The sequence below is a fragment of the Oncorhynchus masou genome, chromosome 22 (genome assembly GCF_036934945.1).
Source record: "Oncorhynchus masou masou isolate Uvic2021 chromosome 22, UVic_Omas_1.1, whole genome shotgun sequence".
Lineage (NCBI taxonomy): Eukaryota > Metazoa > Chordata > Actinopteri > Salmoniformes > Salmonidae > Oncorhynchus > Oncorhynchus masou.
Genome location: NC_088233.1, coordinates 57,709,589 through 57,722,479, shown reverse-complemented (window position 1 = coordinate 57,722,479; position 12,891 = coordinate 57,709,589). Strand labels below are relative to the sequence as shown.

The 12,891-nt window shown below is 38.7% G+C and overlaps 1 protein-coding gene across 2 annotated transcripts in view; it reads left to right on the top strand.

Moving 5' to 3' along the window:
- Positions 1-12,891, top strand: part of cpt1ab (carnitine palmitoyltransferase 1Ab (liver)) — an 82,498-nt gene that overhangs the window by 54,689 nt on the left and 14,918 nt on the right. Inside the window, exons 8-9 of one of the 2 annotated variants that reach the window (XM_064930631.1) lie at positions 151-258; positions 4,227-4,311. In XM_064930631.1, coding sequence (XP_064786703.1) covers positions 151-258; positions 4,227-4,311 — 193 coding nt within the window. Of the gene's footprint in view, positions 1-150; positions 259-3,474; positions 3,563-4,226; positions 4,312-12,891 lie in introns of both variants that reach the window. The other variant, XM_064930630.1, reaches the window with a different exon arrangement.

Here is a 12,891-nt window from a genome sequence, read left to right as displayed (position 1 = left end):
CACAATTCAATTCAAAATGCTTTATGTTATTTGCATGACAAAAAAATACATAACATTGGCATGCCAAAAAATACATTTGTATTACCAAAGCAGCAATACACAACAATTGAATAATCTAAATCTCTCTCTCTCCTCTCTTCCTCTCTGCAGGACTTCCTCTATGCGTTCCCCTCTCATATCCAGGCGGCGAGGGCGGGCAATGTCATCCATGCGATCATGCTTTACCGAAGGAAACTGGACCGAGCCCAGCTCAAACCAGTGAGTTACCCTCTCTCTCTTCCTTCTTTTCATCCCCTTTTCTGTGTGTGTGTGTGGGTGTGAGTGATTAGTTCTGAGATTGAGGACTTTTTATGTTTCCTCATTCTACTGATGCCAAGCATGTTTGTAATACATAATCTAGTTGATTATGTAGCCAAGCCAAAGCAATTGGTACTGGTGTGAGGTAAATGGCTTTCTGTGCAGTGTGTGACACTGTGCTTTACGCTCGTTCTACTGCACGAACAGCAGTGACCAGCACCCATTCCAACCTGAGATCAGTTTTTTAATGCAGGCCAAAAGTATGATATGCAGAAAAATACTGTTTCACCTCTTGACTCTCTCTCCTCATCCCACTACCTGTCTGTCCCTCCCTCTTTCGTTACACCTGTGCATGATGCTTCAATGCACGTTCACTTTTCAACAACATATACATATAATATACAGTACATAGTACCAGTCAAAAGTTTGGACACACCTACTCATTCAAGGGTTTTTCTTATTTTTACTATTTTACTGCTAGCAGTTCATCACTTTCCTTGGTCAAATAGCCCTTACACAGCCTTGAGGTTTCCTGTTGTCCTGTTGAAAAGCAAATGATGGTCCCACAAAGCGCAAACCAGATGGGATAGCGGCAGAATGCTGTGGTAGCCATGCTGCTTAAGTGTGCCTTGAATTATAAATACATCACAGACAGTGTCACCAGCAAAGTACCATCACACCTCCTCCTCCATGGTTCATGGTGGGAACCACACATGCAGAGATCCTCCGTTCACCTACTCTGCGTCTCATAAAGACACGGAGGTTGTAACCAGAAATCTCAAATTTGGACTCATAAAACCAAAGGACAGATTTCCATCAGTCTAATATCCATTGCACGTATTTCTTGACACAAGCAAGTCTCTTCTTCTTATTTGTGTCCTTTAGTAGTGGTTTCTTTGCAGCAATTCAACCATGAAGGCCTGATTCACACAGTCTCTTCTGAACAGTTGATGTTCAGATGTGTCTGTTACTTGAACACTATGAATCATTTATTTGAGCTGCAATTTCTGAGGCTGGTAACTCTAATGAACCCCTGCAGCAGAGGTAAGTCTGGGTCTTCCTTTCCTGTGGCGGTCCTCATGAGAGCCAGCTGTCAAGGCAAAGGGTGGCTACTTTGAAGAATCTCAAATATAAAACATACATACACACTTTTTTGGTTACTACAGGATTCCATATGTGTTATTGCATAGTTTTGATGTCTCCACTATAATTCTACAATGTAGAAAAAGCCTTGAATGAGTAGGTGTGTCCAAATGTTGACTGGTACTGTATGTGTGTGTAGTATGTTTAAATGTGTCAGTGTGCATTTATATATATATATATATACATATATATATACATATATATATACATATGTGTATATATATATATATATATATATATATATATACATATATATATACATATGTGTGTATGTATGTACAGTTGAAGTTGGAAGTTTATATACACTTAGGTTGGAGTCATTAAAACTAGTTTTTCAACCACTCCACAAGTTTCTTGTTATCAAACTATAGTTATGGCAAGTCGGTTAGGACATCTACCTCGTGCATTGCACAAGTAATTTTCCCAACAATTGTTTACAGACAGATTATTTCATTTATAATTCACTGTATCACAATTCCAGTGGGTCAGAAGTTTACAAACACTAAGTTGACTGTGATTTTAAACAGCTTGGACAATTCCAGAAAATAATGTCATGGCTTTAGAAGCTTCTGATTGGCTAATTGACATCATTTGAGTCAATTGGAGGTGTACCTGTGGATATATTTCAAGGCCTACCTTCAAACTCAGTGCCTCTTTGCTCGACATCATTGGAAAATCAAAAGAAATCAGCCAAGACCTCAGAAAATAAATTGTAGACCTCCATAATTCTGGTTCATCCTTGGGAGCAATTTCCAAGCGCCTGAAGGTACCACGTGTATCTTTACAAACAATAGTATGCAAGTATAAACACCATGGGACCACGCAGCCTTCATACCGCTCAGGAAGGAGACACCTTCTGTCTCCTAGAGATGAACGTACTCCGGTGCAAAAAGTGCAAAATAAATCCCAAAACAACAACAAAGGACCTTGTGAAGATATTGGAAGGGACAGGTACAAAGTATCTATATCCACAGTAAAATGAGTCCTATGTCGACATAACCTGAAAGGCCGCACAGCAAGGAAGAAGCCACTGCTCCAAAACCGCCATAAAAAAGCCAAACTACAGTTTGCAACTGCACATGAGGACAAAGCTTATACTTTTTGGAGAAATGTCCTCTGGTTTGATGAAACAAAAATAGAACTCTTTGGCCATAATGACCATTGTTATGTTTTGAGGAAAAAGGGGAGGCTTGCAAGCCGAAGAACACCATCCCAACGTGAAGCACGGGGCTGGCAGCATCATGTTGTGGGGTGCTTTGCTGCAGGAAGGACTGGTGCACTTTACAAAATAGATGGCATCATTAGCTGGGAAAATTATGTGCATATATTGAAGCAACATCTCTATCCATTAGTTAAAGTTAAAGCTTGGTCGCCAATGGGTCTTCCAAACAGACAATGACCCCAGGCATACTTCCAAAGTTGTGGCAAAATGGCTTAAGTACAACAAAGTCAAGGTACTGGAGTGGCCATCATAAGCCCTGACCTCAATCCTATAGAACATTTGTGGGCAGAACTGAAAAAGTGTGTGTGCGCAAGGAGGCCTGAAAACCTGACTGTTCCACCAAGCTCTGTCTGGAGGAATTGGCTAAAATTCACCCAACTTATTGTGGGAAGCTTGTCTACATGAAATGTTTGACCCAAGTTAAACAATTAAAGGCAATGCTTCCAAATCCTAAATGACTGTATGTAAACTTCTGACCTACTGAGAATGTGATGGAATAAGTAAAAGCTGAAATAAATCATTCTCTCTACTATTATTCTGACATTTCACATTCTTAAAATAAAGTGTTGATCCTTACTGACCTAAGACAGGGAATTTTTACTTGTATAAAATGTCAGAAATTGTGAAAAACTGAGTTTAAATGTATTTGGCTAAGGTGTTTGTAACCTTCCGGCTTCAAATGTATATTTGTGTATATCTATGTATATATATGTATGTATATGAATGCACACACACAAACACACCGGGTAAATGTTTTGTTTCTGTTCTGCTGTTCTGTCCCTCCCTCCTACTGTTGGACACTGCCGCATTAGATTTACTTGCTGGCGAACAAGGTTCCTCTGTGCTCTGCCCAGTGGGAGCGCATGTTTAACACCACCCGCATTCCCGGCCAGGAGACAGGTAAGAGGAGGGCACTGACTGCAGCTCTGTCCTCTGCCATCCGACTCCTGTGGTGACCCACAGCCTGCTGTCGCCATGGCAACAGGCACAGGACACAAAACCCCTGACCCCTGTTCTCAGTGTTTACCCAGCACATCCTCCCTGAGTAGAAGGAATACTTCTTATTGGCTCCTCTCAAAGATGATGATGAAGTGTCACTCATTAATTGGCTCTTATATTTGAAACTGTTTGACCTGAAGTCACTGTAGCAGACAGAAGGCCCATACACATTTGAGCGATGTGATGTAATAGTGCTTAATTTCCATTCTGGTGAACTAAATTCTAAATTCAGCATTGGCAACAAATGAAGCCCACCCGCATGAACACTCCCGATTTGAAGTGGTACTAGGGAATATGTTAGGGTTGACAACAAACTCCTTTGGGTTGTGCTGGTGAAACAGATAGTGGGGCCACTGATTTCTAAACTCCCCGTTCACGCCTTCAAGCCTAGCAGCCCTCCAAAACCCTTCCTGCTGCCACTTCTCGTCTGGCTCATCAGCCCAATCTTCATCCCTCCTTCTCATCATCCTCCTCTCATAGGTCCCTCTGTTATCTGTGGGGTTTTCGTTTAGCTTGGTAGTGCCATCTCTCTCTGTTTGTTGACTCTCCCCCTTTTGCTTTTCAGCTCATGCTCCTAAACACTATTCCCATGTGCTCATCCCAATACGAGCGTATGTTCAACACCAGTCGTGTCCCAGGTGTAGACACAGGTAGAGTCTTGTGTGTTGCTGCATCTCCCACTCCCAACACTACTCCTATTCTTACTTCAACTCCTCACATTTTTGCACCTTTTAATTTAGATTAATTGGATGTGTAATTAATAATAATGCTGCATGCTACTTTTAATTTATATGGGGAAGTATTCTGTGCATGTGAATAGCCTCCTAGCGGTGTGTGATTTATGGTGGTAAAATTGGCCCTGCACGTTGCACTCTGCAAGGACTGTGATTGGTAACTGTAGCCATCACTCATGAAAAGTTATCATTGATAGATAGCATGATAGTAATCAGTCAGTACAGGGGCTGTATCCACAAAGAGTCTGAGAAAAGGTCATAGGAATCCTGTTAAAACATGTTTTCAGAAGAAGAAAAACTCCAAGCGCAGAGTAAGTTTTAGGATGATGGGTCCAGACACCTTTTTTTGGATTTCACTTACCACAAATGGCAAATCACTTCCTCATTGAGTAGTAAGGGGCCCCTGAAAAAACATGAGCAAAGGCTCCAAAAACACGTTGTACACATGAAATTGTGTCATTCCGAACTTTACCCGCTACGTTATTCTCTTTTGTGTGACTCTATCCAGCTGACTCTATACAAGTAACTGCCAAAATAAAGGAAACATCAACATAAAGTCTCGTAATAGCAGTGGAATGTGTTTAAAAAAAAATGAGTCTCTGTGTTTCATAAGACTGAATGTATCTCATTGGAGCATCCGAGCAAACGATACACGCGCCCCTCTCAGAATGTGTGGCCCATCTATCTGATGCTGTCTGGTCAAAAAGAGTATGACACTGTTGCTGCACATAGCATTGAATGCAAGGGAGGCTAGTGAGCATCTCCCTTGATTAAAAATAAAATAAAAAAGTGTCGATGGAAGCCAGTTTGGATTTCATACCAATCACATCAGAAGCCAAACATCATTGACAGAAAACTTGAATTGTTGCTTCTCGTTGTGTCGTTTTCTTCCTGTGGCTAGCAAGCGAACTAAAATTGTCCCTTTCCTAAATTAGTCATGGATGGGGATCCAGATTATTTTACTTCATTCTCCTTACTGGCCATCGATTATAACAGAGATTCTAATCCAACCATAAATTCATACATTGTACACCTGGCCTGAAAGGATGGAAGTTCAAAATGTAGCTAGATGTAGTAGGCTAATGTTAATTTAACTAGCTGGCCTGGCGCATCGTTGCCAATGAAAGGAAGTTAGGCTAGCGAGCAAGCATATTAGTCAAGTAGCCTAAAACAACAAACGGGCCTGCTTTAAATTATGTTCAGCTTATAAAAGCTTCATACAGTTTACAATATGTCTTCATAAGCACTACATAGATGTGTTACAAAGTATCTATAATATGTCATGCTTTATAAAGGGTTCATAAATGTGCCATAACTGTGTGGCAATCACCAATGTCAAAAGTGTGATGTAAACCAATATGTTGAATATTATATAAACATGTGCTTTATAAAGGGTAATATGTTGTGCTGAAGGATGACGTATGCTCTAAAGTGATGTCATGTTAGTCACATTACACTTGATCTCGTTCCCAGACACTTCCGCCCAAGTGCGCAGAAGGTTCAAATCAAATGTTGTTACATGCGCCGAATACAATACGTGTTGACCTTACAGTGAAATGCTTACTTGCGAGCCCTTAACCAACAATGCAGTTAAGAAAAACAAGTGTTAAGAAAGTATTTACTAAAATAAACTGAAGTTAAAAAAAAATATATATATATATATACGTATATATGTATACGTTAATAACCTATTTATTGACACTTTATGTCGTGTCCTGTAATACTTAGTTTGAAGTGAGACACCTTCAGTCAATCATAACACATCCATAAAGGCTCTAAATTAAGTACAGCGTCATGCGATATAAAGTCAGACCCTTTTGGTCATTTATAACACATACATAAATGCCTTGCATCATTTGACGCTGTACTTACTATAACGTCAGACACCTTTGGTCATTTATAACACATACATAAATGCCTTGTATCATATGACGCTGTACTTACTATAACGTCAGACACCTTTGGTCATTTATAACACATACATAAATGCCTTGTATCATATGACGCTGTACTTACTATAACGCCAGGCACCATTGGTCATTTATAACGCATACATTAAGGCTTAATGATGTAAACACATGTATTAACACTTAGGGATTTGCCACTTACAGCTAAATCAAATGTTTAAACCATGCATTTCCTTTTATTTGTAAATGTTTTAAACAATACAAATACATGACGTTTCAAAAAGTCCAGCAGTGCAATTACATTGAATATTACACAGGGCTGTGAATAGTGTAGATTGACCCTGAGCTGGCGGAAGAATGGTTCTTGCCTCTCTTCCTGCTGGAGGTAATGCATGTTGGTTCCAACCTTAAAAGTAACAACAAAGAAAGTTAGCAGGTATGTTAGGAAATGCCTTTGTCACACCATCTGGATAAGGGTATTTCTGTGCTGCACCAGAAACTCTAAATGGGAAGATGGAAACTCCATTCAATTTGTATTATTATATTCCTCTTTTATTTATAAATGTCTCAAGTCTCATGACGTGACTATGACAAGTGGCTGTATCTAGGCAAATTTGTATTTAGCTGAGCCTGCTAGCTAGCCAAATTTTGGCTATTGCTGTGAAGTCACTGAAATTATTTGAAATAATGATTGAGGTAGCTACAATATGTCATCTAACTCAACATTTGACTACTACAAACTCATTTAAATTACTAACTGTAATGGGTTTCTTCTACCTCATTCTCTGACGAAGAGGTGGAATAAGGATCGGACCAAAATGCAGCGTGATTCGTTCGATACATCTTTAATGATGAAAAAACACGAACAATACAAAACAACAAACGTCGAAAACCAAAACAGCCCTGACTGGTGTAACAAACACAGAGACAGGAACAATCACCCACAAACACACATTGAAACCCAGGCTACCTAAATATGGTTCCCAATAAGAGACAACGATAATCACCTGACTCTGATTGAGAACCGCCTCAGGCAGCCATAGACTAATCTATACACCCCACACAACCCCAAGACGAAACACACTACAAATAAACCCATGTCACACCCTGGCCTGACTCAATAAATGAAGATAACATAATAAATATAGACCAGGGCGTGACACTAACTTATTTGTTTTTTGCTGTCCAGTGGGAGCACAAGTGGACGTTTGATTTGTGAACTCATTACATGACCAGCGTCTCGCCAACAACCCTAGAAAAGTCATTCTGGGTCACGGAATTTTGGAAATATTCAAGATAAAAAATACTCCAGGCAATAGCAGAAAAGTGTCAATAAACATGATATATTAAGTATAATTGTCAAAACATTAACAATGATCCATATGTATAACCATATTTAAGTGGCATTTTATGTTTAAAAACATGTCCCAATGTTAAATAAATGCCCCATAAGCGGTGCTTATGCCACACTTTATAAAGCAAAGGTTTATGTCACATTTGACATTGGTGGTTATGTCACACAGTTACGCCTCATTTATGAACATGAGCATGCCATATGCTTATAGCTGATTTGTAGCACTTATGTAGTCTTTATGAATGCTTCATGAAGGCTTTATTATTGCCTTTATAAAATGCACGTCATTTAAATTGGGACCCTTTAAACAGTAAAAGCGTGTACTGTATGACAAAGTAATAGACCGTTTAGGCAATATGAAAGAGGGTGACATTGGCGTGTCTCTTTTTTACTTGCCTGCTCGCTCGCACGCACACACACACACACACACACACACACACACACACACACACACACACACACACACACACACACACACACACACACACACACAAAATTCAGTACCATGGACATCCACATCATATTTAGCTTATGTTAATTGGACTAAATCGTTTTTGGTATATTTTATTTGTCACTGTATTAGACTATGCATAGGTGATTTAAATTATGTTGAAATATTTAAGTTGAAATGGTGTTGAAATATTGTTTTCTTTGCGAATTTGCGGTAACTCTGTAGTTCTAAATCAATAGTTGTTTAGTAGTTTGATAATGTCGGAAACATGAACTTACTTTACCACGCTGTAGGTCATGTTAGTGTTTGTTACATGCAATATATTTTGTGGACTTCACCTGACAGATGTCGCTCTCTGGTTATGTGATGTAACAAAGGTGTGGTTGAATTTATTTTGCCACTGTGTCTTCTTATTGTTTCGGTTTTAGGTCTATATATCATATATGTCAACGCATATGAACTAAGAGGTTATAGCGGAAACAACGTAATTATCACAACACATATGTTGTAATGCTTTTTTTTCCTGGCTTGGCTTCCCTGGTGATTTTTACTCATGCACCGCTACTGTGTTATTGGGTGTTGGGCCATCACGAGCAGCGAGAACTGCTTTAATGCGCCTTGGTATAGATTCTGTAAGTGTCTGGAACTTCCTGTGTGGAAGCACCCCATGCTTTCAATATACTCAGTATCCTTTATTTCCTCAAGTGCTTCCTTTATTTTGGTAGTTTCCTGTAGAATGGATATAGAGGTATCGCTCGAGTTGCACCAAAATTGAATATAACGTTGCGGATGAAGTTCAGAATGACACAATTTCATGTGCCCGACCTTTATTCTTCTATGAGTGGCGTTGGGTTTAGCGCTAACCGACTGTTATAGAACATCTAAAGACTTCCATCACTGTACTGCATCACTAGACATGCTGTTTCTAAAAGGACGTATTTGGGTGTTTTTGGAGCCTTTGTCCATGTTTTTCAGAGGCAAAAGATACGCAATAACCAATCGCGATGAGGCATAGCCAGCTGTGAACTCTATTGCGTGCTTCCAACAACCACAGTGAATATGACTGAGCGTACTGTATAATGTTGCAATGGTAAAACATTTGATACGACACGATCATTTTGCCTAATGTGTTGGCATGCACAACATTTTTTTTAACCAATTATGAAGGTTGTTAAAAAGTGTGATTTTTAGAATATAACGATTATATCAACACACTCGTCACTCCTGTTCAACAACTTAGAGTAGGCACTTGCCGGTAATGTTGCATAAAACGTTTGAAAGGTCTACAGTATAATTTTCATTGAACACAATCAAAGTTAACATGAAAAAATAGATGCCTTCAATTGCCTAGTTATTTTACAACGTGCTATTGAATGGATAACTTGAAATAACATGATGTAGGTTATTTAAACGATCTAAATAAATGCAGGCAATTAACCCCAATTGCACCAAGAGAGCTGGAAAATGGTGACCCTTGCCTTGACCCCACTCTCCGTGGGTGTCTGGGATATGTAGGGGTTGGTATATGCAAGGAACACATTTCCATTACACACTTGTACAAATGTGTAACAGGACAAATATAAGCACCCACCAATTTTATTTAAACTTTCTTAACGTTTAGACAGCAATTTTTTCATTGGTTTTCCTTTAAAATTATAAGAAAATAAAATGCATAAAATAAAATTCACTTCAAATCCTATTGTGTGGTATGAGCGCTGGGGGGCAATGAAGTTCTACCGCAGTCATAAAGTAGGCGGCATCTGGAATCTGCTTTGGGTAGGTGACATTTTGTCCCGAAGACAACCGTTAATTCCTGTTGACTCTGGTGTTGCTTCCATTTTTTATGTGCATTATCGACTCGTAACAAAAAATGTACCTAGCCAAGTGATCAGTTCTTCTCCCTACATTATCTTTTCCCTCCGTTACACGTTTCTCACTCAATGTCGTTCTTTGTTATAAGTCTCTCACTCAATTTTGTTCCGATCGCTCCCTACACACCCTCGTGCTGGAATGATTGCCTATGAAAAGTCTAATGATAGAATACACAAACAAAACTGTAGACAAGCTACATTCCTTAGAAATTCAGGACAGCTTAATCAAAATGGTTGATTAAATTAGGGAAATATGTGTTCCAACCACAAGCTGCAGTTTTGGAATAATAAATGCCTCTTGTCTATTTGATGCTTTTTGCTAACTGCTATAGTGTGCCATTTAGAATAGGTCCCCCCCTAAACCTAGCCACGTTCTAGAATGAAATCTGCAACAACAAAAAATTGGGGGGGGGGATGAAGGCAAATTGCGTATTCATTAGTCTAGGGGCCTACTTTGTTTCATGATTAACAAAAGCCCGTCCACCAAGTTTAAGCTCACAAATCAAACACAGGGCAAAGGAATACACACCATATGCTGGTATATGTTAACTACGATGAAGTGTAGAGCGCTTTATATCCATGCGAAATCATTTGAAAGAGTCATATCCCCTCTTACTAACATTACAGCATTGTTGCATCATTGTTGCATTTATGATGGGACCTGTTTAATGCTAGTTTTGTGATAACTGCATTGTGATTTTAATTTTGAAGAGGAAATAAAACAGTTAGGGATTTTTTGGTGAGGGATTTTTTTCTTAATGTTAAGGATTCAATTTCCTTTAACATTCACACCCCTAGCCTATATCAGTGCACATAAAGATGAAGGCAAATTCATCTCTATTGAACAACAAAGAAATCGGTCAATTCTGAAGTCCTATCATGTCAGAAAAATATAACAAAAATGGTCACATTGGCAACCTAAATTTAATGCCAATCACTGGATTAGGTTGCATATCAAAATATTTTCAATCATGCATTCCTGCTTGGACATGTTAGATGTAACAACTTTATTATTGAACACATTCTCAGTAGTCTGCTACACTTCTTAATAAAGCGTTGTGAATTACTTTAAAATAACATTTACATACAAATATACGTTTAAAAAAGGCTTTAGATGTATGGCAGCATAATACAGCATATTATTATAGAATAATATGTGATCATTGCTACAATAGCTTTATCATCACTATTATCCTGTATCTTCTGGAATCATGGAAGGAGATGATGACTCAAATCTTTTCTATTGGAGTGCCGTCAAATCATGGGCAGAAAACATTTGTGGCATCTGGGGAAAATATCTGGAGCCCTGTATTAGCAGTTTTCGTGTTTCATGTCAGTAATTTTGGGTGAACTATCTCTTTAAGTCTTTGCCATCTTTGAGATGAACAAATAATCAAAGGCTAAGGTCACATTGGACAGCTTTAAGGAAATGAGCTTCAAGTCATGTGCGATAAACTGGGTTTTCCCCTAAATGTTCAGAGTCCAATAAGGAAAAAACACACTCACTGACCTCGTCTCTGTTTGGATCGTGCCCACAAAGGAAAACTTAAAAAAAAAAAATGTTTCACAACAGAAGATGAAAATAAGTCCAGGTAGTCGCTCCCTGTTTCAATTCCTTTTCCTCCATTTGGTGCCAAATGAACACGATGGACTTCTGTCACCCCATGAATCTCAGTAATGATTCACTTTCAATTGCAGTCAAATAGCAGTCACTCTTTTCCAGAGAAAATCACAGTGAGTAAATTCAGATACGAAGATTGTAAAATAAAATTTCAAACCCAGGTTTTAATGGGAGATGTAGAGATCTCTGTAGAGATGAACAGAGGAAACTCCTGAAGAAATGAAATTCCCAAAATATGACAAAAATATGATAAAAGCAGAAATGTCACAAAATATTATTTGTAGTCAGTCGTAGATCACCATAATTGAAAAAAAATATATTTTACCTTTATTTAACTAGGCAAGTCGGTTAAGAACAAATTCTTATTTTCAATGACGGCCTAGGAACAGTGGGTTAACTGCCTGTTCAGGGGCAGAACCACAGATTTGTACCTTGTCAGCTCGGGGATATGAACTTGCAACCTTTTGGTTACTAGTCCAACTCTCTAACCACTAGGCTACCCATTGTCAATATGATATATTTTAAAACAGAGGTACATTTGCAATGGGTGCAAGTCTGTTATGGTCTCCATCTCCTTTTCCATTGTCTTCCAAAACAGTATTTAAGTAGTGTTTTAGTAACATTTTGTAGTATATTAGTACAGTAGTATTTTAGTAGTGTTTAGTAGTTTTTTTGTAGTTGTTTGGCTAAGCAATGAGATAATGTTGTATAATGCAGAAAGCCTAGCACTCAGCCTACATCCAACCCATAAACACCCAAGTAAAGATAAAATTACTCAAGGTGCAATTAAACTAAGCAGATAGCCTAGATTTTTACCTGGGTGCGAGGTTGTTGTTTTCGGGAACAAAGCTCCATGGAAAAGTGTCCCTGGCATCCCGTAGACCCCTTTGTCCTTTCTCCATTCCCCTAACTGGGCAAACACTTGTTTGAAAGCACTGAACACCGCCATGTCTTCACACCTTTCTTCAAAAATAGAAGATGTATTATTTATGTGTGTTACTCCACAAACAATCGTTTGGACTCGCACCCGAAACCATTACCCCCATTCCATCCCCACACTCCCTAGTCACACTGCTTTAGTTTGTGGATTGAATAAACCAGTCCCCTTGACTTTTTCTTATTCAAGATGAATATCCTTTGAAAAGTGGATAGATGTTCACTTGAATAAGAAAAACTGTCTCTCACAATGTAGATGACTATGGTTATCGACCCTCCTGCATGATACTTATGGTGTTTTGGTATTTCACAGAATGGGACGATCACCAATATTGTTTTGCTTTTGTTGTGGATAT